A 27174-nucleotide genomic window follows, 5' to 3' on the forward strand; every position below is an offset into this window, starting at 1 on the left:
TGTTTTTCTGTACGTAGGTCTTCTGAGTTGTATGGTTCACTTGGGGCATCAACAGACAGCTGGTGAGGATTATGTGTTTATTAACAGTGTTGTTTAGTTGTCACAGTTCATTACCTTTCCAGGTAAGTAATGCAGTCTCACAGAGATAAATTAATTTAATTTATATGCAGCATATCATTGTGCTTTTGCACATACATCTGTATCTGAAAAGAAACACTTGGGAAATAAACCTCTCGGCTTTGCATAAGGAAACCCATGGAACTTGCTTGGTGATTTAGGAAATTCATTTGTTCATTTACTCAATGTGTATTGTAAATCCTCTCACAAAGGAGATGCTTCAGAGACGTAGTACGAGTAAAATTATGCATTAACAGGTAGAAGCAGCCACTGTCAGAAACTTGTGTAAAGTATACCACCAACAAAATGAGAATACATCTAATCTACTCACATAGACAATATTATAAGAATTACTTCTAGATTATTTTATATATAATGTATACATATATTAGGAGAGATGCAACTGCTTTGAAAGACAGCATTATTCAACTCCTACTTCCTACTAAGCCTTTATGTAACTTAAATGATTTCAGACATTATTATAGTTGTCTATATACTGGAAAAGTTAAAAAAAAGACCAATTGAATATAACATTAATGTCACCTGGAATTACATCCTTAAGTCTCTCAACACTGCATTCTTTCAAGTGTGTATTTTAAAGAGACATTGAGAGGTGCTTATTGATGAACCTTCTTTGGCCTCAGTTCTTGCGATTGTTTTGATATGGGTCTAATGGCTCCTCCGCCAGTAGTCTGACCACTGTTTTCTTCAAAATGTGCATTTACAGGGCAATTTGAGAGGTGATTATTGATGAAACATCTCCCATATGAACAACACAATCTTTGCAACTTCTATATGTATAAAATTCTTCCCCCACCCCCACTCAGTTTTGTAATTGTCACTTTCTTACTCTTTGTTTTACTGTGGTCCCCCAAATGTTCCTGTTTTCCTCTCAACTGCCTCCCATTGCCTCCAAATGTCCTCCTTACCCCTTCCCAGCTACCAGATGCCAATTGTAACTGATCAGTGTCGTCATTGCCATGGTGTGTGGTTATAAGTGGAAGACTGTGTATTTAAACTAGAGAAAAGTCCCTCTAAATTAGTTAAAGCAGTATAATAGTATATGTGTCTACACACCATGTAGCAGTGACTCATTGGCTACCTTTCATCATTTTTTCCTATCAAAGATATAATATTCTTAGTCCAAAAAGTTAGTTAATGATTGCATATTCTGCTGTACTATGAAAACTTAGGACTGAGTGGTAATGTGAGATATGATACATTTTATCTTTTTTTTCTTTCTTTTTATTTAATTTAACTATTGTGACAGTAATGCCTTAGCAAGATACTAAATCCAGCACATATATTTGATGGAGGGTTAATGATATTAAAATTGGTTGCTGTATTTCTTTGATCTGAGGCTACATTTAAGATAATGACAAAAGTAAAAGCAGATAAGATTACCACTTGTGCAGCTAATTCATCCAAACTCAACTGTCCAACAAGTGGAACATCAGCATACGCCAGTTTATCACTCTCTTTTGGAGCTTCTGCTTTGAGGAATTTCTGGGGTGCATATTGCTCCAAAAGCTCTTGCACTGCTGTGTATTTATCTGTGTAATCGCCAGCCTCAGAAAGTGGTGCATCATAATCTGAAATCAAATAATAAATGCTGTAAAATTTCTTTGCTCATGACTTCATAGGTAGTGCCATGTATTAGAAACTACAATCACCAGCATGTATATTCAGATAACAGTTTCTAGTTTCTGACAGATTTATGACATTCGAACATTCTTGAATGAAATATTAACATGCTAGTAAAATCACCTGTTAGAAAATAAGCACACTACTTATACTGCTGAGAAGAAAATTCCATCTGATCACTAACACTGATCAACTGCTTAATATGTGCAGGTTCTTTTTCTACTTTCAGAAATCACTCAGCAAGGACTTTTGTAGTGAGGTGTGCATAATAATTGTGTGCTGTAGCCTATCACGTTGCATGAGATTGTTTTTTCTCTGCCTGTGGATGGTAACGTATTGAGCAATAAGATGTCCAAGTCTGTCAAGTGACTGATAGTATTCATACACAGTGGACACTCAAGGGAATGAAAGTCTGCATTGTGGTATTAACATTTCTCCAAAGGAGAACAACAAATTTGAAATGTGTTTCATTATTGTAAAATGCCATCACCATTTGGTGAAAAGTGAAATACTGTTGGATCTGCTTAGTCTGGAAGTAGGTAGTGATACTCAAATTCAAAATTTTGCTCAAATTCTTTATGAGTGTCTAGCCATGTTACATATACTGGTTTGCTTTCACATGATATTTTGTCTGGCAGTATAAGCTCGTCCACTATTTCACATAGAGAACCTGATGATGGCATAAAGGAATGTCAAAACTGATTGCTTCTGGAATAAATCAGAGATGAAAAACAACTGTTCATTTATTACTGGCTGGTTATATCAAATTCATGATGTAATCCTCTATAGGGAACAGAGGCCTAAAGTCTTAGCATGGGAAGATACTATGCACTGGACAGTTAGTGCAATTGGCGTGCACTACCGACACTACTTCTTCTTTGGGAGTGGAGAGGGGGGAGGGGGAGGGAGGGAGCCCATATGCCTGAGTGTCAGCATGTTATTAGACTGACATAACTGTCCTCATGAGTATCAATCGCAAGACCCACTAGTTGTTTTAACAGTCAAATTTTAATTGATCCTCATGTTGATTTCAATTTTATGTCAATTCCTCTCTTGACACCAGTTTTGATACTAACCAGCTACAGTAGCACATAAAAAAACCACAAGTACAGCCATTACAGGATCAAGGTATTCTGAAGTCCATTATACTTAACATCAAGAAAATGGTTTACCCATAACTACCTCTGCTTACTGATTGAATGTGACTGAATGTTTCTTTCTTTGTAGGCTTTTGTGGATAGTGTTAGCATCCTTGATGATTTTTGTTATATGGACATTAGCCCATGATCTAAGATATGTTTCTGTGTCTATTGTTTTGTCTTCTAATGCTGGAGATGTCATCATAGGTTATAGAGCTGCAGTTCTGTTATTATATACAAACTGTTCAGCATGCTCAGCTTGTTCAAGTTTGAATCTACTACCTGCATCTTTGTAGCTTGTGACGATATATCCTGCATCATAAGACAAATTTTTTGACACAGAAACATGCACTATACCATAACCTAATGCTCTCATTACAAAAATCATGTCTCATTATCAAACATCTCTAGATGACATTAATTTAGTTGTTTAACCCCCAAAACATGAAAAATGAAACTATAAAATAAATGAAAGTATGAAACATTTTTGTACTCTTTAGGAATTTCCACAGTCCTGATTTATTCAGAGAATTTGCACTACTACTGTTGTCACAGGAAACTGCTTACAAAATTTGGACACCAGTGGCTTATTTTCAGTTCAGCTCATATGACAAGGCAACTAACTAGCTAGATGGAAATAGAGTTAATGCAGATCAGATGCCAGAAAGTATCTGCAGTCAGAAGCTGCAAGGCAGAACAATGTTCATATAACTGCACTGTTATAATTAGGACTAACTAGTGTTAACTTTATATCTTTCAAAGCAATGAAATTGTAATTCACCTGTGTGTTTTGTGCATTATGTTCTAATAAACAAACCAAGGAATGACTTATGTTTTCACAATGTAATTTCATAATGTCTACAGGGTTCCTTGGTGTAGATGTGAAGTGTAAACCATAACACCAGTTGATTCAACAGCTGTTTCAGAAACTCTGCAATTTGGATCCTCCTCTTAACACCAGTTCCTTCTGAACTAAATAGGTCAACACCACACATCTAACATATCCTCTGTTCTTGCAAGCCCACTCCCATAAGCTTCCATTAGTCCACTCTTCAGGAATGAGAACCGTTAGTCCACTTTTCAGGGATGAGAACCCCATTTGGTAAGTCTCTCCTGACCCAGGTTCCTGGGTGATTTCACCAAACTCTTCCCATTTTCTAAACCTCATCAGTCCTCTTCTTTCATCACTCTTCCTTCCCCTTCAACCCTTCTGTCAGAAGAGGAAGCACTGGCTCTGAAAGTTTGCACATTTTCTTAAACTTTATGTATGTTTTCTCCTGACACCACTTGGTAAGTAGATTTTTTATTTATCCAATTACATTATGTTTTCAGAAAATGATTATTTTTGTTAATATTAAATTTTGGATAATGAAAACATTTATTTTCATTGTACTGTTATTTTATATAATAAAATCTAAGTGTAAAAAAGAAAGATTCATACATACCATAGCTGCTAACATCTGGACTATAGGTAGGGAATGAAGAACCAATATTTGCTCCATTCATGAATCCAAAGCTTGTGCCTCCATGGAACATGTAGAGGTTGAAGGATGCAGGATATGTAATGATCCTCTCCAGGACATCACGGAAAGCTTTTTAATAAAAAAAAAAAAACAATGTTTTAGATAGGTGCCACATAGAAAAGTAATTTTAATTATACTAGTTCATTGTACATTGTGTTTGAAATATAATGGAATTAGCTGTTCTTCTAGGAATCAAAAAGTGATCCCTGGCACTGGCTACAACTCCAAACATGTGTTCTGGCATCCAAGCTGGTCAAGGCAATATGCACAGACATAAGACTTCCTATAAGTGTCTGATGGGGATGACTACATCAATTGTCAAAGTATTTTGCGTGAAAATGGGATTTCAATGCAGACTAAATTCCCAAAAGTAAGCTGTCTGCCAAAGATGCCAACCAAAACTCAGAAACAAAAATGATATATTAATTTAGTCATGTTCAAAATCTGCACTGACCAGTACTGCATGTATCAGGCAGTGTTCAAATGTATGACAACATTTGGCCATTGGCTTCAAAAGCATTATAGTGATTCCTGCTTATCCCAAGGATTATCCTTTGCAATTCTGCATGCTCTTTTTAGCTCTCTTCTCCACTGTTGCTTTGGTGCAAATTCAATGCTTTAGATTACAGCAACTATGTAACAACACTGACCATCAACCAGTGAATAACTGATACTCTCTATCACTACTGGCAATATTAGGGCCATCTATTTTCCATAATTTATTTTCAGTCAATCTCACATTTCCAATGCATTTAAATTAAATATGAATCATGAGCTTTCATGACCAATGGCTATACATTAATCGTATTTGTTATGCATTTTGTCACCTATTTATTATCACTGTTTTTATCCCTCAGTGAAGTCACTACATTCATCTTTGACAATGTTGATGAGTCACAACTGGCTGGGTCATGCCTACTAAAGCACTTCGGTGTTCAAACTAATCTTTGGATTGATAGTTTTACATTTCAATTATTCTACAGCTAAACTTGAAACTCTAAGAAATCGTTCAGCAAGTATGTTACAATTTTTCACCTGAGAATAGAAAATAATTTCATGTCACCTATTAACAAGTTGTTTATGTGTTAGAACATGCAGCATTCTTATCAGAAACAAATGAGCAGTGAACTAACACATGTTATTGGTTTATTTTGAACACATACTTTCTACCGATGTAGTTGAGTGACTGCCTTGCATCCAGTGGTCATACCATCCTGACCAGTATTCCATGACCATTGATGGTTTATCTGGCTGTAACTCCTTCAGCCTGTCAAGCTGACCCTCTGGATTGTCCTGGAAATTTGCTGTCTGCAACACTATTAGCACAAAGAATTAATAATCTGCTTTGCTTAAAAACACTGTATTTGCTTTTAGGGTTAATATGATGCTTGAAATCTGTGGGTGGAATACAAATAATGGAAACAATAGAAGTAACCACTCACCATTTAGTTGAGGCTTGAGCAGTCAGCAGACACATAAATGAGACTGAAAACATTACTGAACTTTCAGTCAATGTCCTTATTCTGAACTGATGAACAAAATCACATGTAAATGCATGACTGTGTTATCTGAGCCATATATGTTGCCTGGGCACCGCAGCCTAAAAGCTCAGCTATATTTTTTTCAGTCTTGTTTATGTGTTTGTTGACAGATCATCATATGATCACAGGATTAAAATGTCCGTGCTAGATAATGGAAAGTGCTAGTGATGAACGCAGTACATGGTGAATGTTCCTGTACCAGTATTACAAAAAATACAGCCATTTGAATTGTCAAACATTTATAGTTTTACTGAGTGGCATTGTTAAAACATATTAGTCTTGTTCATAAAACATTTATTCCAGTGCTTCTTACACTACACTCTCCTTTTCAAGGATGCTTCTGTTGTCATCTCGTGAATAATCTTCACCCTGTACACTTTGTTTACAGTAGCCATGGACAGGATTGAAACACTTTCAGTTGATGAATTGTATATCAGTTTTCTGGCACTTGTGCATATTGCCAGGTATTTATTCACAAATTATTCATGCTGTCATCCCCAGTTAATCTTCAAGTACTATTATGATTGTGTTTCAACTTCTTGAGTGGAAGTGCTCTGCATACTAGGAATGCAGAACAGCTTTTATTTTATTTCACACCTCGGCAATGTTGCCATGTAGGCTGCTGTAAATAATTTTGGTACCAGAAGATAGTCTGAAGATTGAAACTAGTAGTAAATAAGGAATTATTTATCAGCAGATCTTGACAGCCGAAATATGAGATTTTTAAGATACTTTAACACCTCCAGTTTTCTACAAACTAATGTTCCTGAAGCATTTTGTGCTACTTGTTTTTTTTTCCATCCATAGACAACAAATATTGTGTGTATGTTGCCCAGATGTACATGCAAAGTCATAGGAAACTATAAATGTTTGACAATTCGTAGTAACACAGAATAATGCAAGATCATACAGTACATAGTAACACCAAATAATACAGATTCATAAAATACATAGTAAATCAACTTTATATACATCTATGCTTATGGTATTATAACTCCATAGTCTGTTTTCCATAGGGCTTTACTTTTGTCCTCCCTAGATAGCAATTCCTTCTATACGCTACATTAATTAGGTGGAGATTTTTCATCACATAACAGCTGTCTCTTACTAATGCAAATAAAAAAAGGTTTAGGGGTGAGAGGCAGTATTTTCAGTTTTGCCTTAATACAAACATTCCCAGAAATCTTTATTGGCCTAAATAGTCATTTACAAAGTAGAAACATTGTTTGAATAGAAATTTTTAAAATTCTGCTGTAAATTTGTTTTCATCTTCTAGCTTTCTGATGTTGACTGGAAGTCTTGTGTAAATTTATGCACCAAAGTGGTTCACATGCCTTTGAGTGTTTATTCCTTTTGTTCGCCGAGTATATAGAGCTGTGCTTTTTCAGTTATTGTAGTTATGGAAGTCAGCATTTCCTTGAAAATCTACAAGGTGGGCTGTGACAAGTAAAACACATTTGTATATATATAGGCTGAAGAAATATTTGAGCACCTGGACATCACAACAAGTTTCCTCACATACTAACAATACAAAAATGTTTGTCTAAAATTTAATCCTGTGCATATTTCCAGCAGTAAATGGACATCAAAGATTGGCAATCTGGGAACACTGTAAACACATGTATGGTAACCACCTCTGTCAGAAGGTATGAACATTGCTGTGCAGTTGATGCAGTGGGTAGTGTTTTGGGTTAGGATGCCAGAGATATAGGGTTTGATTCTGGATTGAGGCGAATTTGTTTTTATTTGCTAAATGTAGCCTGCATGGTATGGTATCTGGCATCTTAACCGTCATACAGCAATTACAGCAGATCTTTTATAAAACATTTGCACTTACATATTATGAGCACAGCAATAGGATTACAATCATTTTCATCATAGAAGCGAATATTTTCACACTACTGCAGCTAAAAGATTCCAAACCTTTTTTTATGCACCTTCCCCCAATAGCCCCATTGATGAGTACCAAATTTTAATTTTGCCATGTTCAGATCCACTAAATTTTGTTAGGGATGTACTATGTAAATGTTGGATGATGTTGCTTAAGAAAAGGTTTATGTGGCAGAATGAAACTGGCAAATAAAAGTAAATATGTCTCGACCCAGAACTGAACCCTTAATCTTTTGCATGCTGACCCAAAACATTATCCACTGCACCACCTCACCACCTAGACAATGCTACCCCTGTCTGCTGGTAGGTAGTAGGGTTAGTGAGGGTATGGAGGAGGCTGGGGAGAGGAGGGTACAGGGAAAAGGTGGAGAGAGCATAGTGCAGCTAGCAATCAGGAGGTTAGATGGGAAGGTGGGGGTATGGGGTGGGGAGCAGAAGGGTGGTAGCGGAAAAGGAGAGAAGTAAAAAGACTGAGTGTGTGTTAGTGGAATAGAGAGCTGTATAGTGATGGAACAGGAACAGGAGAGGGGTTAGATGAGTATGGACAATGATTAATGAAGGTTGAGGCCAGGAGGGTTACGGCAACATAGGATATATTGCAGGGAGGGTTCCCATCTGCACAGTTCAGAAAAGCTGGTGTTTGTGGGAAGGATTCTGATACGACAGGCTGTAAAACAGTCATTGAAATGAAGAACATCATGTTGGGCAGCGTGCTCAGCAATAGGGTGGTCCAGCTATTTCTTGGCCACAGTGTTTCAGTGGCCAGTCATGCAAACAGACAACTTGTTAGTTGTCATGTCCCCGTAGAATGCAGCATGGTGGTTGCAGCTTAGCTTGTAGATTATGTGACTGATTTCACAGGTAGCCCTGTCTTTGAGGGATAGGTGATGTTTGTGGCCAGACTGGAGTAATTAGTGGTGGAAGGATGTATGGGACAGGCCTTTTACAGGGATATGAGCCATCAGGCAACAGGTTGGGAGTAGGGGTTGTGTAGGGATGGACGAATATATTGTGTATGTTCAGTGGGCAGCAGTATATCTTGTGTGAGGGGTGGAATGATAGTGGGTAGGACATTTATCATTTCAGGGTACAGGAGAGGCAGTCGAAATCCTGGGTTGGGTTGTTTTGTGGGAGGAGACCAGACGGCGAGGTCATTGGTCTCATCAGATTAGGAAAGGAGTCGGCCATGCCCTTTTGAAGGAACCATCCCAGCATTTGCCTGGAGCGATTTAGGGAAATCACGGAAAACCTAAATCAGGATGGCCAGACACAGGATTGAACCGTCGTCCTCCCGAATGCTCGAAATCCTGGCAAAGAATGTAATTCAGTTGTTACACTCATGGGTGGGAATGTTCCTCTGTGGCTGGATGGTGGGACTTTCGGAGCTGGTGGGTGACTGAAAACATAAGGCGCCACAGATCTGTTTTTGTACAAGGTTGGGAGAGTAATTATATTCTCTGAAGGCCTCAGTGAGAGCCTCAGTATAGTTCAAGAGGGACTGCTTGTCACTACAGATGAGATGGCCACTGGTGGCTAGGCTTTATGGAAGGGACTTATTGGTATGAATCGGTGGCAGCTGACAAAGTGGAGGTATTGCTGGTGGTTGGTAGGTTTTATATGGACAGATGTAGTGATCTACATCTTTGAGGTGGAGGTCAACTGCGAGAAGGTGGGCAGTTAGGATATAGGATATAATTGGTCACAGTGAGTAGGAAGGCAGTTGTTGGTCTGCAATCTGTCAGGTGCTGGGAAAGCTGTAAGGCCATGGGCATTAGGGATGTTAGTGTAAAGGGACACATTAGCGGTAGTGATGAGCAGGGCACCATGTGGTAAAGGAACAGGAACTGTGGAGAGTCAGTAAAGGAAATGTTTGGTATCTTTTATAGAGGAGGGTAGGTTGTGTGTAATACAAGGTAGGTAGGTGTTGGTCTACAAGAGTAGAGATTCTCTCAGTGGGGCCACAGTAACCAGCCACAATGGGGCACCCTGGGTGGTTCGATAGAAGGCTGGAATGCAGTGAGTGAGGAGAGCAATGGATTCCGGGGGGGGGGGGGGGGGGGGGGGGATGGGTTCCGGAATGGGTCTAAAGATTTGAGGAGAGACTGGAGATCCTGCTGGACTTCTGGAATGGTGTCACTTAGATGGGTTTGTAGGTGGATGAATCTGACAGCTGCCAGAGTCCTTCTGCCAGGTAATACTTATGATAATCCTTCCTTTAGCTGGTGGATTGTTGTTTGTTCTGCGGAAATAATGTTAGTTTGCATGTTGAGGGATTTGGAGAAGGATGGTGTGGCAAGGTTGGAAGTTAAGAAATTCTGGAAAGTTAACAAGAGCGATTTGGGGGTATTAGGGGTGGATCACAGTTGGAAAGAGGAGTGAACTGAGTCAGGCAGGGTTCATCATTGGTCTGGTTGAGTCTGATTGGTAGGGTTGGTGGCAAAAAAGTGTTTCCAGTGTAGGGATCAGGAGAAGGAAAGAAGGTCTTGAACAAGTCTTGCATGATCTAATTTTAGAGTGGGGCAAAAGGTGAGATCTTTGTAAAGGACAAATTCTGTGGAGCTAAGGCTTTTGGAGGAAAGGTTCATGACTGTGTTTCAGCTCTGTTTAGGTTCTGGATTCTGTATGATGGTGGGAGTGAGTTTTTGGGGGTCAGGTAAATGTAGTAGGTCTGCGAGATATGGTTTGTCAGCTATGAGGGGACATGAGAGAGGTTGTTAGGTTGTGAGATGGTGAATAGTGGTAGTCCAAGGCAGGAGTAGGAAGTGAAGAGGGTGGAGAGTTTTTTGAGGTGATATTGTGTATGTTGCTGTAGCTTCTGGAGGACAAGAGTTTCAATGTGTGTTATGGGATGCAGGAATTTGGGATACCATTGCAGGAGAATTTTGTGGATGGAGAGAAGTTATTGCAAGGAGGTTTGGGCTTGATTGATATGGTTTTGCAGGGCTATGTTGGTGAGGGTTAATGATTGAAAAAATCTGAACAGATGGTGGTAATTGTGGAAGGAAGGGTGGCAATCCATTGCTCTCCTCACTCACTGCATTCCAGCCTTCTATCGAACCACCCAGGGTGCCCCATTGTGGCTGGTTACTGTGGCCCCACTGAGAGAATCTCTACTCTTGTAGACCAACACCTACCTACCTTGTATTACACACAACCTACCCTCCTCTATAAAAGATACCAAACATTTCCTTTACTGACTCTCCACAGTTCCTGTTCCTTTACCACATGGTGCCCTGCTCATCACTACCGTACAGCCTGTACAGCCTGTACAGCCTTTTCCCTGAGCCAAGAAACACTGCAGGAACAATATGTGGGACTGGGTTCTGGCTAGCAATAAGGAAACTTTTCTGTATTGATGCAGATGGAGGGAACAAGGATTCATGGTGGTGGATAAAAATGCATAAAAATATGTAATAATGTAGAGTTACATCCAAAAAATTCTCAAAAATACACTCAAACACATTGTAAAAATTATGAAAAGGATGAAACAGATGAATTAATGAAAAATACAATGAAAACTGATGGAGTAGACAAATAGGGAAAGACAAAAACCAACTGAAATTGGTGTGAAGACACAATGAGATGAAAGAAAACATAAATAAAAAGGACACAAAAATTCTGAGTGATGAAAACAGAAGACTCAAGCTTAAATTGGAAGAGAGTGGTCATCAGGTATGTCTTAATATCCCCAAACCTATGGAAGGATTGCCAGAAAGTGAAGCTATGACTAAAACGGCTCACAAAAGGCCTAGCAGTAGATGGGTACCTGTAAAATCGAAGGGGAGCGCTTACAAACATATTAACAATAAACATAGGCAGGACTTTGTGTTACCATTAAATAACAAATATAATTCGCTTCAAAACACAGATGACATAGAAACTGTATCAGCACACTCATCTGATAAGGTAGTACAGGACTCTCAAAACTTAATGAACAGCCAAGTAAGGTATAAGAAAAAACGTAAAATCAAGATTTATTCAGACAGTTACGCCAGAGGATTAGCAGCTATGTTAACGGAAAGCGGACCTCATGTGATTAACGAGTTTGAAATAGAAGGTACCGTTAAATCAGGAGCTGGTTTACGAGATGTTTCAACATCAATCAAGAAAGAAAGCACAGTCCTTGTGGACAGAGACTTTGTAGTGGTAATGGCTGGAGCAAACGACGTCAGCAGAAACGAAAGGAAGATTGCTACTTCGACACTGAAGAAGACTCTCAGAATGTTAACCCACACCAACATGATTGTTGTTAATGTTCCACATCTACATGATTTGCCCCAGTGGTCATGTGTGAGTAAGGAAGTGGAGCAGACAAACAAGGAGTACAAAGCTATATGTAAGCACCTTAAGAATGTTTCCTTAATTAACACCAGTAGTTGTAGCAGAGAATGGCATACCAAGCATGGTCAACATTTCAGTTATCTAGGTAAATGTGTTTTAAGTGATACAATTATTGGAATAGTATTGGATAAGCTAGAGAAGGAAAAAAGACCAGTAATGTGTTTGGATTATGTTTCAACTGAGATGACAAAAAACTTGTATGCATAGACCAGGTTGGGTGTTCTAGTAACATAAGGACACAACCTGGTCAACTTTCATGCAGTAACAGTAGGTCATGTCAACTAAGAGAATATGCAAAAAAAGAAATGCCTAAAGTAGAGTTTAAAATATGCTACCTCAAATTCAGGGCATGGCAGATAAAAACTTAATTGTCAACAAATTTTCAAATGAAAACGTGATAGATATTCTATGTTTAAGTGAACATTGGTGTAAAGAGGATGAGCTTGGGTACAAAGTATTGGATGATTACACACTTCTTAGTTGCTATTGCAGAAAACAGCACTTACGTGGTGGGGTAGCAATATATGCAAAAACACCTGTTGCACCAAACTGTGGCAGGACAGATCTCAATACCCTTTGTGATGAAATGCATTTTGAAATGTCAGGTCTAGTAATTGAGAGCCTTAAGCTAATGGTAGTAGTAGTGTACAGGCCACCTAGTGGTGACCCCCATATGTTTCTGGAGAAACTTGAGGAACTCTTAATGTACATATGTATACCGAAATGGAAAAAATACAATGTTGTCATTGGAGGGGATATCAATTCAAGTTTTTAAGTCCTGCAGGACAGAAAAACTGTGACAGAGCTCAAAAATGTGCTTCAACAATTTAACCTGTACTATGTTAACTGCAAACCTACCAGAGGCTCATCCTGTCTAGACAATATATTTACAAATATTAAGAGAACTTGTATGTCCACTGATGTAATTAGTTTCCCTTTCTCAGACCATGATGCAGTATATCTTAGTCTTAATAATGCAACTTCAGACTGCACCAAACCAGAATTTAAAACTGTGATTACTAGACCAGTGAGCAGAGAGAGGATGTATAGGTTTAGACATGCCCTCACTTATTTCAGTTGGGACACATGTTTTATTAGGCTTCAACACTGTTCAGCTGATATTGTATTCACAAAGTTTTTCTCTGTCTTTTTAAATATATTTGAAAATAACATCCCTCTGAAAAAATGTACATTGAATATTAGTAGTAATTACAAGAAAAGGAAAATGAAGGAATGGTATACTCCACAGTTAGGACAACTGAAAAATACTGTTATGCTGTATTCTAGTCGGTACAAAACCAGTAAATCAGAACTGTATAAAGACCTGTATGCTAAAGCTAAATGCAAGTATAGGAAGGCAATAAATGAAGCAAAGAAACTGCATAACATAGTAAACATTGAAAAATCTAACAATAAATGCAAGAAGGCCTGGAGTGTAATAAACTCCATTGCACACACTAAACACAAAGAGGAAATTGCCATTACCCCAGAAGAATTGAATAAATATTGCATTCAGTCCATTGAAGAAATTAGTAGTTCAATAATCAAACGACCTGAAAATGCACTTAGTATTATGGACAGCTGCTTTGAAAAGCTTCTCCCAAGCACCTTCACTTTCACAGAAGTGAGCCCAAATAATATCCTAAAAATAGTGTAAAATTTCAAACCTTCAGTTAGTGTTGACTACTATGATATGTCATGTAATTTGTTGAAAGATGTTATTGATTGTGTGATTTATCCTTTAACCTTTTGTGTTAACAAATGCCTAGTTGAAAGTAAGTTCCCCGACATACTAAAAATTTCTAGAGTTGTGCCCATATACAAAAAAGGGGAGAAGAACTGTCCCGCTAGTTACAGACCTATCTCCATAACCCCAGTTTTTTCAAAAATTTTAGAAATGATTATGTATGAGCAAGTTAGTGCCTACTTGGGTAAACTAAATATAAATAGTGATAAACAGTTTGGATTTAGGAAAGGTAAATCCACAACGGATGCAATGGACTCCCTTGTAAAATTAGTCCTAGATGTGTTTGAGGCTAGGGACTATGCCCAGGCTACATTTTGTGACCTGAGCAGACAGAGCCTTTGACTGTGTAGAGCATGACACTGTGCTGAATAAGCTAGTTTACTATGGTTTTGATGACAACAGTATAAATATGTTCAGGTCTTTTCTAGAGAACCGTCAACAAGTTGTGTGCATTGGTAGGGAGAAATCAAATTTGGTTAATGTTAGGTACGGAGTGCCTCAAGGGTCGGTGCTTGGACCTTTACTGTTTGTACTAATGATTAATGACCTGCCCTTATTCATAAATTCTCATACAATTTTGTATGCTGATGACACAACTTTTCTATGTAAAAGCTCTGATCTAGGTACACTGAAAACACTGACCGAAAATACCCTTGCTCAGTCCTCATTATGGTTCAAAGCTAATGGCTTCTTTCTAAATGAAAACAAAACCCAGACACTTTACTTTAGCCTCAAAGAGACTCCTAACTACCAGGAATTAGAAACTGTTAAATTTTTAGGTGTTACTAATGACAATAAACTGATGTGGGAACCACACATTAAAAATATATTGGCTAGGCTTTCAAGAGTTATTTATCTAATTAGAAATTTAAAAAGACATGTTCCCAATGACTATGTGAGATCAGCATATCTTGCCTTCTTCCAAAGCATCATCTCTTATGGAATTTTACTGTGGGGTAGTAGCTGTCATGTAAATGACATTTTACTTTTACAGAAGAAAGTAATAAGAATAATAATGGATTCTGATAAAGCAGAACATTGTAAACCTCTGTTTATTAAATTGCAGTGTCTTACAGTAGTAAACTTATTCATCTACAATGTTTTAATGTACATTAGAAACAATGTGTCTAATTTTGTGTTGAGAAGTGATATTCATAGCCATAATACTAGAAACAGAACATCTGTAGATGTACCATATCATAGATTATCAAAATAGCATAACTCTTACCTAGCTCTTGGACTAAGGAGGTTTAATAGACTAAGTGCTAACTTTAAAGAACTGCCTGTAAATATCTTTAAAGCTAAATTATACAAGCTACTAGTGAACAACCTGTTTTACACCATTGATGAATTCTTTGAAGATGAAAATACTGCATTCTAACGTGTACCTATTTTATGTAAACCAATTTACATCAATATAGTAGTTTATGTAGAAATATATGCTCTTGGCTTTGTTTATTGCTGTAATCAGCTGAACGACAATAAAATTATTATTATTATTATGTGTGTTGCAGGTCTGTGGGTGGATAGGTGTGAAGAAGTGGAATGGCAGATGTCACCTGATTAGATGTAGTTAGTAAGTGCAAACTGGAATAGAAAAGAGAAGGAGTGGGGTTTGTGGAAGGCTTGGTAGGATGAGATACAAGTTCATGTGACACAGGAAAGTAATGGAAAATAACACACAAAAATACATGAGAGTGACATAGCAAGAGGGATCAATTTGAAGGTAAAGGATATAGGATATCGGTGGGAGTAATGTGGAGTATGAGATACTGCACCGACAATCAGCATGGTCTTGTAGCCATCTATTGTGTGTGGCTGAGACAGCTGATACACTGTGGCTCATAAGTAGAGCATGCAGTGTGGTTTGTAAGACGATAAGAGAAACACAGGAAAGAAGAGAAAGAAGGACAGAAACTGAATATAGAATTGCATTAGAAAATAGTAACAAAGGAGAAAAGCACTGGGTTACAGGAAGGAAGAAAAGCTGTCAGGAAAATCAATGGAAAATAGGGGATAGAATGTAACAGTATTATGAAAAGGATAGTTGCTACTCACCATACATTGGAGATGCTGAGTTGCACATAGGTACAATGAAAAGACTGTTAGAAAGTGAACCTTCGGCCAACATGCCTTTGTCAAAAATAGGAAGGGGATGCAGTGGGGGGGGGGGGGGGGGGAGGGGGGTAAGGAGGAGGCTGGGGTGGGGAGGCAAAGGAATAGTAAGGTAGAGGTGGGGGATGGAAAAGTGCTTCTTGTGGGAGTGTGCTGGGATGAGGTAGAGAGAGAGGAGGGCAGCTAGGTGCAGTTGGGAGGTTAGATGGAGGGGGGGGGGGGGGAGGGTAGCAGAGGAGGAGAGAAGTAAAAAGACTGAGGATGCATTGGTGGAAGACAGGCTGTGTAGTGCTGGCATGGGAACACAAAGGGGGCAAGATGGGTAAGGACAATGATTAATGAAGGTTGAGGCCAGGAGGGTTACAGGAATGTAGGATATATTGCAGGGAGAATTCTCTCCTCTGCAATTCAGAAAAGGTGGTAAGGTGGTGTTGGTGGGAAGGGTCCAGATCACATAGGCTGTGAAGCAGTCATTGAAATGAAGAACCTCTTCTTGGGCGATATAGAGGAATCCTTCCTAAACACTCACAATCCCAAACCCCTCACCTAGTTCACATTCATTGATGATATCTTCATGATCTAGATTGAGGGTGAGGACATCCTATGTGCATTTCTCCAGAACCTCAACACCTCCTCCTCTATATGCCTCATCTGGTCCTACTCAACCCAACAAGCCACCTTCCTCGAAGTTGACCTCCACCTCAAAGATGGCTACATCAGTACATCTGTCCATATGAACCCTACCAACTACCAAAAATACCTCCACTTTGACAGCTGCCATATCAAGAAGTCCCCTCCATACAGCCTAGTCACCTATGGTCATCCGATCTGTAGTGATGCACAGTCCCTCTTGAAATATACTGAGGGTCTCACTGAGGCCTTCACAGACCATAATTACCCTCCCAACCTTGTACAAAAACAGATCTCCCACGCATTATTTCAAGTCACCCACCATCTTCCAAAGTCCCACAAAGTGGAGTATTCCCCTTGTGACTCAGCATCATCCAGGACTGGAACAACTGAATTATATTCTCTGCCAGGTTTTTAACTACATCTCATCATGCCATGAAATGATAAATGTCCCACCCGTTATCATTCCCATCCCTCCCACTGTGGTATTCCACCGACCACTGAACCTACACAATATACTTGTCCATCCTTAGACAACCCCTGCCCCCTACCCCTTGCCTCACAACTCATATCCCTATAATAGACCTAGATGCAAGACCTATCCTGTACATCCTCAAACCCCCGCCTACTCCAGACTGGTCACAAACATCACCTAACCCATCAAAGGCAGGGCTACCTGTGAAAGCAGTCATGCAATCTACAAGCTAAGCTGCAACCACTGTACAGCATTCTATGTGGGCATCACATTTAACTAGCTGTCTGTCCACATAAATGACCACCAAAAACTGTGACCAAGAAACAGCTGGACTACCCCATTGCTGAGCATGCTGCCCAACATGACATTCTTCATCTCAATGACTGTTTCACAGCCTGTGTCATCTGGATCCTTCCCACCAACACTAGCTTTTCTGAACTGCATAGATGGGATCTCTCCCTGCAATATATCCTACATTCTCCGAACACTCCTGGCCCCAACCTTTGGTAATCATTGTCCTTACAAATCTAACACCTTCCCTGTTCCTATTCCAGCACTACAAAGCTCTCTATACCACCAGTGCATCCTCGATCTTTTTACTTCTCTCCTTTTCCACTACCCTGGCTCCTTCCCCTCCCCCTTCCATCTAACTTCAAGACTGCACCCTAACCTCTCTTCAACTCTTCCCCGTATGCTTCCACAAGCAGCACTTTACTGCCCCCCACCTGTACCCTGCTATCGCTCCCCCTCCTTGCCCCAGCCTCCTCCTTAGCCCCACCATCTGGTTGCCTTTCACATCATTTGCTGCTGCTCACAGTCCGGCTTCAGCTGCCAGAGACTGAGATCATGTGTTTGTGAGTTGCATTTGTATGTGTGTGTGTTTTGTCTATTTTTGACACAACCTCAATGGCTAAAAGCTCACTTCTGACAGTCTTTTTGTTGTGACTATCTGTGATTCAGCATCTCTGGTATATGGTAAGTAGTAACTATTCTTTTCATAATATTGTTATATTCCAACCCGGATTTTGATATGAGATATAACAAAGGACTTTTTTTTGTTCATCATGAAGCGTTGGCAGGAAAAGGGAAGAACCACTGGCATGGCTATAGACAGCTGGGATGGAGCAACTGCCACGTTGTCATCTGGCAATGGTGTTATCTGGATGCGTTATACTGCTCTCACTGCCACTACTTCTCAATCAATTATCTCCTCAGATTGCATCACAAGGCTGAGAGGACCCTTTCCCTCTAGCACCATGGAAGTTACTCCATGATGTCTTAACAGCTGTCCTATCATCCTGTCCTTTCTTCCTGTCAGTGTTTTTCATAGATTCCTTTCCTTGCCAATTCTGCGGAGAACCTCCTTATTCCTGATCAACTCTTTCCACCTAATTTTCTATATTCTTCTGTAGCACCACATCTCAAATGCTGTGATTCTCTTCTGTTCCAGTTTCGCCACTGTCCATGTTTCACTACCAAACAATGGTGTGTTCCAAACATAAATTCTCAGCATTTTTTCCCTCAAATTAAGGTCTATGTTTTACATTAGTAGACTTCTCTTGGCCAAGAATACCCTTTTTGTCAGTGCTAATCGACTTTAAATGTCCTCCTTGCTTCACCCACCATGGGTTACTTTGCTGCCTAGGTAGCAGAATTCCTTAACTTCATCTACTTCATTATCACGAATTCTGATGTTATGTTTTTCACTGTTCTCATTTCTGTTCTTTCTTCAATTAACTCTCAGTCCATATTCTATACTCATTAGACTGTCCATTCTTTCAACAGACCCTGTAATTCTTCTTCACTTTCAGTCTTGACAGCGATGTCATCCTCAAATCTAATCATTGGTATACTTTCACTTTGAATTTCAGTCCCACTCTTTAATCTTTCTTTTACTTCCATCATAGCTTCTTTGATGTATATATTGAACAATAGAGGCAAAAGGCTATATTCCAGCCTTACACCCTTTGTAATATGAGCACTTCATTGTTTGTCTTCTAGTCTTATTTGTTCCTCTTGGTTCTTGTACATATTGCATATTACCCATCTTTCCCCATAGCTTACTCCTATTTTTCTTAGAATTTCAAACACCTTGCACTGTTTTACATTCTTGAATGCTTTTTCCAGAATAACAGATTCTACAAACATGTCTTGATCTTTCTTCAGTGTTGCTCCCATTATCAGGTGCAATCTTAGAACAGCCTCTCTGATGCCTTTACCTTCCCTAAAGCCAAAGTGATCATCTTCTAACAGATCCTCAATTTTTTTCCATTATTCTGTGCACTATTCTTGTCAGCAACTTGGAGAGTTGTTATGGTGATTGTGTGATATTTCTTGCACTTTTCAGCTCTTGCTGTCTTCTGAATTGTGTGGATGATGTTTTTTTTGAAAGTTGATGGTATATTGCCAGTCTCATACATTCTACACACCAACTGATTAATCATTTTGTGTCATTCCCCCAAATGATTTTAGAAATTTCAATGGAATATTATCCATCCCTCCTGCCTTATTTGATCTTAAGTCTTCCAAAGCTCTTATAAATTCTGATTGCAGTACTGGATCTCCTATCTCTTCCTTGCCAACTCTTGTTTCTTCTTCTATCACATCATCAGACAAATCTTGCCCCTCTTAGAGGCCTTTGACATACTCTTTCTGCCTGTCTGATCTATCCTCTGCATTTCACAGAGGAATTCCCATTGTACTCTTAATGTTACCTTTCTTGCTTTTAATTTCATGGAAAGTTGTTTTGACTTTCCTGTACGCTGAGAAAGTCTTTCCAATAATCATTTCTTTTTCAATTTCTGCACATTTTTCATGTATCCATAAATTACTAATCAGAAATAAAAGAGAAGGGCTATAATTAAGGGTTGAGAAATTATCTTTTTCCAGAAACTATATTTTTATTACAATTTTACTTTATATTTCCTTATTTTGAACAAAAAAACACAACGATTGTGTCATTGAAGACAAGATAGCGTAATTTTACAGACTGCTTTCATCCATACGTGGCAGTGATTTTTTTTTTCCATCTTTAATTTGCTGAAACTTCATTCACTAGCTGGTGCAGTCACTGCATTGTCATCAGTGTCCTCAAAGCTACTTCGAGCTTTGGATCCATACGTGGCAGTGATTTTTTTTTCCATCTTTAATTTGCTGAAACTTCATTCACTAGCTGGTGCAGTCACTGCATTGTCATCAGTGTCCTCAAAGCTACTTCGAGCTTTGGATAAGCATCTTATAATGCATACTTTGGAAAGACCTTCAAAATATCCAAATGGCCAAATGGGAAGCCATGTTAATACCCTTCATGGGCTCTTCTACCTGGAACTTGAAAGCAGTTATTTTGTTGACTAGCCCTAGAGTATCAATGGCACTGCTACATTGATCACCAAAATTAGCTGCACATATTTCAATATAATGTACATAGTTTAAATTTAATGCATTATCTGACTTGAAATTTAAGTATGATGATGTAGTGTCATATTTGTAAAATTGATTTGATACTGCAATTATTATTCTATCAAATACACTGCCTGACAAAAGAAGTGAAGCACCCAGCAGACCTGGTCAGGTGGCAAGGTAACTTTGTACATGTACACACCACAGGCACATACGTAAATGAAGTACGAGTTCCAATAGTCTGTGACATACAGAACAGCCATCAAAGCAAATTAGTGTGCTTCATGTTTAGTATTGTTACCAGGTCTGGTAGGCTATATAATGGGTGTGAAGAGCTTCAGATGCTGAATGGTCACAGAGTTGTGGTGTATTGATGTGAGAAAGTGTTATCAGCACATGACAGAATTTTATAGGGGTCTCATCTCAGGGCTTTCTTTGTCCAACTGGTCAGATAGTGCAATATCCAGAGTTTGTGGGGTATTTGGATGTGACTGTGGCCTGATGTTGGACTGCATGGGAGCATGAGTCATGCCAAGCTCATCTTCAAGATTCCAGTCGATCATATCTGATCACAAGGGAGAATCGGCACTAAGAACATCTAAACTCCATATCTGCACCTGCCACACAAGAACAAGTAATAAACATCCTGAAGGATTCACCATTGTTTGGTGTCTAGCAACAGCTGTGCTAGGTAATTTGAGTCCCATGTGCAGGCTGCTGTTAAAGCCACAACACAAATGGCTGGATTTGGAGTGGTGCCATGACTGGAAGCATGGACTGCTGCTTAGTAGCATCATTTTGTATTCAGCAATGAACCACAGTTCTGCACTGCCCTGGATGACTATTGCTGATGAGTATGATGGTTTTGGAGAGGCACAGTGATGTTACTCCGGGCACGGTGATGTAAGGAGCCAGTAGGTATGGCTTTGTGTCATGCGTGGTAATAAATAAGGGAACTCTGATGGCTCAATGGAATGCCATGGACTGTCTGGGTTCATGTGTGTCAACTCTCATGTGACAGTATCATGGTGCCATTTTTCACCTGGACAGTTCTCATCCACACATGGCATGTCTCTCTATCAACTGTCTGCATGATGTTGAGATGTTCTGTTGGTGAGCAAATCCCAAGATTTTTCTCTATAGAAAATGTATGGACCCACCTGGGATGTCATCTCTGTTCCATTGCCAGTACCTGGGATATCAATGACCAGTGACATCAGTTGTAGGCCAGCTTGCCTCAGGAGAGGGTACAACAGCTTTATGACACTCTTCCCAACTGAAGCAGTGCATGCATCCGGGCCAAAGAGGTGAAATAGCGTATTGATAAGTGGGCTTATTCTATCAAATTCTTTGTAAATTTGATTCAGTTTTGTAATCACAGGAACAACATCACATACCTTCTCTGTCTGTGAAGTTCATTTTCCTCCTCCACTTCTGTGTGCTTCACTTTTTTTGTCAATCAATGTCCTTTTAAGCACTATAGCTCAAATACTATTGTTTCAGTCTTCTGTCAGCAGACATTGAAAGCCTTTAGTCAAAGCACATATTTGTTTCAGCACCTGCTTGCCGACCTTTGAGATCCTACACTCATGCTCATAAGTTAAGGATGATGTTGATACATGGTGAAACAATGCTCTGTTGTGTGGTTTGCAGGTTTAAATCACCTCAGGGTATGACCATGTGGTTCATTTGACCTGCAGTCATTGCACGGTGGTGCTGGCAACAGTCCACATATGCAGAGGTGTGTTGGTGCATGTCAGAGTACAGTGCAGCGAGTAAGTGTGCAGACATTTTCAGATGTGATATTGGTGACTGTGTGTTGAAAATGGCTGAAAGAACACATATTGATGACGTTATGAGGGGTAGAATACTAGGGCAACTCGAGGCTGGTCGAACAAAACAGGTTATAGCATGTGCCCTCCATGTGCCACAAAGTGTGATCTCAAGATTATGGCAACGATTCCAGCAGACAGAAAACATGTCCAGGCACTACAGCACAGGACGTCCAAAGTGTACAACACCACAAGAAGATCGATATCTCACCATCAGTGCCCGCAGACGGCCATGGAGTACTGCAGGTAGCCTTGCTCGGGACCTTACCTTAGCCACTGGAACAGTTGTCTTAGACACACAGTCTACAGATGACTTAACAGGCATGGTTTATTAGCCCAGAGACTTGCAAGGTGCATTCCACTGACCCCTGGTCACAGGAGAGCTCGTAAAGCCTGGTGTCAAGAACACAGTACATGGTCATTGGAACAGTGGTCCCAGGTTATGTTCACGAACGAGTCCAGGTATAGTCTGAACAGTGATTCTTATTGGGTTTTCATCTGGCATGAACCAGGAACCAGATACCAACCTCGTAATGTCCTTGAAAGGGACCTGTATATAGGTCGCGATTTGATGGTGTGAGGTGGGATTATGATTGGTGAACGTACATACCTGCATGTCTTTGACAGAGGAACTGTAACAGGTCAGGTGTATCAGGACATCATTTTGCACACCTTTTCAGGAGTGCAGTGGGTTCCACCTTCCTCCTGATAGATGATAACACAAGGTCCCACCAAGCTGCCAGGAGTACCTTGAAACAGGAGATATCAGGCAAATGCAGTGGCCTGCCTGTTCTCCAGACCTAAACCCCATTGAGCACATCTGGGATGCTCTCGGTCGACATATTGCTGCATGTCTTCAAACCCCTAGGACACTTCAGGAGCTCCAATTGGCACTGGTGTAAGAATGGGAGGCTATACCCCAGCAGCTGCTCGACCACCTGATCCAGAGTATGCCAACCCGTTGTGCAGCCTGTGTACGTGTGCAAGTTGATCACATCCCATATTGATGTCAGGGTACATGTGCAGGGAACAGTGGTGTTTTGTAGCACATGTGTTTCGGGATGGTTTTCTCAACTTATCACCAATGCTGTGGACTAACAGATCTGTGTCATGTGCATTTGCTATGTGCCTATGCTATTAGCACCAGTTTTGTGCAGTGCCACATTGTGTGGCATCACATTCTGCAATTATCCTTAATTTATGAGCATGAGTGTACAATACCTGTAGTGAAGTAACAACAAGAACTGCCATTGTTGAATAAGAGTGAGTTGTGAAGGCAGCAGCTGTGTGAACCAAGCACACAATTGCCATATAAACTATGTTAGTGACAAATGTCTATTGGGTAGTAGTCATTTCTTTATATGCCACTCAGACAAAATAAGACTGTAGAAATGATAGCGTGAAAGGAGCATGTGTTATCAGTCATGGATGGAGGGAAAGGGAGGGGAAGATAGTAACATAAGTAAAGGATAACTCACTTCTCTCTCCCAATTAATTTTTAAAGTGTCTTTCTTTATTGCTTTTTTTCTAGTTAGTTTCTACACCCCCATGTGGGCTCCATTGATGTGGGCCCATCTCAGCGTGCCATTCACACAGCCCTGGGTTGTGATAGATCTGTGAGTTTTAATTTCTCCATTGGACATTAAGGGGCAGAATATGTCAATAGTAGAATGTCAACTGTCCCTCATAACAGAATTTGCAGAAACTTAAGCAACAGAACATAGATAAGCTAACAGAGGAAAATGATCTCACTGACTGAATCCTGTAATTTTTTTGTGAGAGGGTCCTTGAAGATAATTGTCCTAATACAAAGATACACAGTTAATTTGAAATAAAAAGTGTATCAATTGGCAAATACATTCCTGATGGGATTAATCAATTTAAAAATTGCTTACACACCATATAGCACTTAATTGTGATGTGGGCATTTTAAATTTTTACTGTTTCAAGTGGGTTAAGTTAAATTAATGTCTTTATTAAATAGTATGGGCAAGAATTAATGTACTAAACAAATCTATATTCATTCATATTCTTTGGGGTAAAAGTACCAACATAACACATATGACAAGGAGAACTTACAGTATCATTTACATTATTGTGAATGAGGAAAACTGTATTGTTACCTCCTTCCAAGGCACCACTGTCACCACTACCAAGAGGGGAATCAGATGTGAAGAATAATCCCTCAATCCCATAACTGATGTACAGATCACGTAAGAATGCTAGGTATTCCTTATCATTGACACCTGTTGCTCCATATTCGTTTTCCAACTAAAAGAAAGAAACAAAAAAAGTCACTCATTAGAACATGTAATATGCTTCTTTCAGTAGGTTAAACATCCAGCCAACTTTCATTTCTCATTTCAATACAGTGAAAAAATGCCTTCCCTTCAGCTTCATAATGTCGTAAAAGCTCCCTGCAAATCTCCATGCCCCTTTATTTCATTTCTGATATAAAATTTTTGGAACCACCCTCACATACACTTTCTTGAATGTCAGTATATCATGAACTTAGCTGACAACCTTGAGAAGAGGCTGTCAGAAACCACATGGCAAGTATGGAGGGCCCACTCCCCCAGAAAATTTTAAAAATTTTAGAAGCCTGATTTAGGCCTTTAAACATTATATTTCAGACACTTTGCAACCCTAAACAAAGGAGGTATACAGGGTGTTACAAAAAGGTATGGCCAAACTTTCAGGAAACACTCCTCACACACGAATAAAGAAAAGATGTTATGTGGACATGTGTCCGGAAACGCTTAATTTCCATGTCAGAGCTCATTTTAGTTTCATCAGTATGTACTGTACTGCCTCGATTCACCACCAGTTGGCCCAATTGAAGGAAGGTAATGTTGACTTCCGTGCTTGTGTTGGCATGCGACTCATTGCTCTACAGTACTAGCATCAAGCACATCAGTACGCAGTATCAACAGGTTAGTGTTCATCACGAACATGGTTTTGCAGTCAGTGCAATGTTTACAAATGCGGAGTTGGCAGATGCCTATGACTCGCGACTGGGGAAGACCTAGAATGACGAGGACACCTGCAATGGACGAGGCAATTCTCCTGCAGTTGACGATAACCCTAATGTCAGCATCAGAGAAGTTGCTGCTGTACAAGGTAACGTTGACCACGTCACTGTATGGAGAGTGCTATGGGAGAACCAGTTGTTTCCATACAATGCACAGCGTGTGCAGGCACTATCAGCAGCTGATTGGCCTCCAAGGGTACACTTCCGCGAATGGTTCATCCAACAATGTGTCAATCCTCATTTCAGTGCAAATGTTCTCTTTACGGATGAGGCTTCATTCCAACATGATCAAATTGTAAATTTTCACAGTCAGCATGTGTGGGTTGACGAGAATCCACACACAATTGTGCAATCACGTCATCAACACAGATTTTCTGTGAACGTTTGGGCAGGCATTGTTGGTGATGTCTTGATTGGGCCCCATGTTCTTCCACCTACGCTCAATGGAGCACGTTATCATGATTTCATACAGGATGCTCTACCTGTGCTGCTAGAACATGTGCCTTTACAAGTACGACACATGTGGTTCATGCACGATGGAGCTCCTGCACATTTCAGTTGAAGTGTTCATACGCTTCTCAACAGCAGATTCGGTGACCATGGATTGGTAGATGTGGACCAATTCCATGGCCTCCACGCTCTCCTGACCTCAACCCTCTTGACTTTCATTTATGGGGGCATTTGAAAGCTCTTGTCTATGCAACCCCGGTACCAAATGTAGAGACTCTTCATGCTCGTATTGTGGATGGCTGTGATACAATATGCCGTTCTCCAGGGCTGCATCAGCACATCAGGGATTCCATGTGACGGAGGGTGGATGCACGTATCCTCGTTAACGGAGGACATTTTGAACATTTCCTGTAACAAAGTGTTTGAAGTCACGCTGGTACGTTCTGTTGCTGTGTGTTTCCATTCCATGATTAATGTGATTTGAAGAGAAATAATAAAATGAGCTCTAACATGGAAAGTAAGCATTTCCGGACACATGTCCACATAACATATTTTCTTTCTTTGTGTGTGAGGAATGTTTCCTGAAAGTTTGGCCATACCTTTTTGTAACACCATGTATTTAATTGATCATACATTAATTTTTATTTTTCATATTAAAATTAATCCAAATCATTATCTTCAATAAAAAAGTTCTTCAGCATCACTGTTATTAACACTTTCAATGAATATGATAGTGGACTCTGCAGTTGGTGATCCCTCTGCCACATCCACATTTACTGCTGACTGTTGCCTGCTGCATGTGTTCATTTCTGGCTCACAGAAGGTGTCATACTTTGTTTTTGTTGTCACCATTCTTTCATATAACTTACTAACAACAATTTTTTCCTGAGTCAGATAACGTATCTGACTGTAGTTGTTTCTGGAGTATTGAGATTATGAGAGAAGTAATTTTGTTTTATCTACAACATTTTTCTGTAAGGAGTCATGCTTCTGGCTAATATTTTTATCACTATGATTTCAAATATGCCACAGGCACTCCTCTTTCTCATAGAATGTGATAAATTTGTAAATTTTGCATCTTGTTCACTTTTTTTCGTAAATGAACATGCATAAAGATAATACACAAGACTACAGACAGAGCAAAAGCAAACACGAGTACTGTGTAGTGCAATTTAGTGATAGCAGGCCAGGAACAATGTTCCTTTATCTGTATTGACATGGCTGTGGAACACTGGGTTTTTTGTTGCCATGATACTGAAAACAAGTTGTGAACATTGGTAGCCCAGTAATAGCAATGATT

At 39.6% G+C, this 27174-nt stretch overlaps 1 protein-coding gene across 1 annotated transcript in view; it reads right to left on the minus strand.

Moving 5' to 3' along the window:
* Window positions 1-27174, minus strand: part of LOC126416298 (beta-galactosidase-1-like protein 2) — a 93142-nt gene that overhangs the window by 15632 nt on the left and 50336 nt on the right. Inside the window, exons 5-8 of the mRNA XM_050083956.1 lie at window positions 24517-24664; window positions 5587-5739; window positions 4346-4492; window positions 1522-1709 (exon numbers count right to left, since the gene is read on the minus strand). Of these exons, the coding sequence (XP_049939913.1) occupies window positions 1522-1709; window positions 4346-4492; window positions 5587-5739; window positions 24517-24664 (636 nt within the window). The remainder of the gene's footprint in view (window positions 1-1521; window positions 1710-4345; window positions 4493-5586; window positions 5740-24516; window positions 24665-27174) is intronic.

Source organism: Schistocerca serialis, chromosome 8 (assembly GCF_023864345.2).
Source record: "Schistocerca serialis cubense isolate TAMUIC-IGC-003099 chromosome 8, iqSchSeri2.2, whole genome shotgun sequence".
Taxonomy (NCBI): Eukaryota; Metazoa; Arthropoda; class Insecta; order Orthoptera; family Acrididae; genus Schistocerca; species Schistocerca serialis.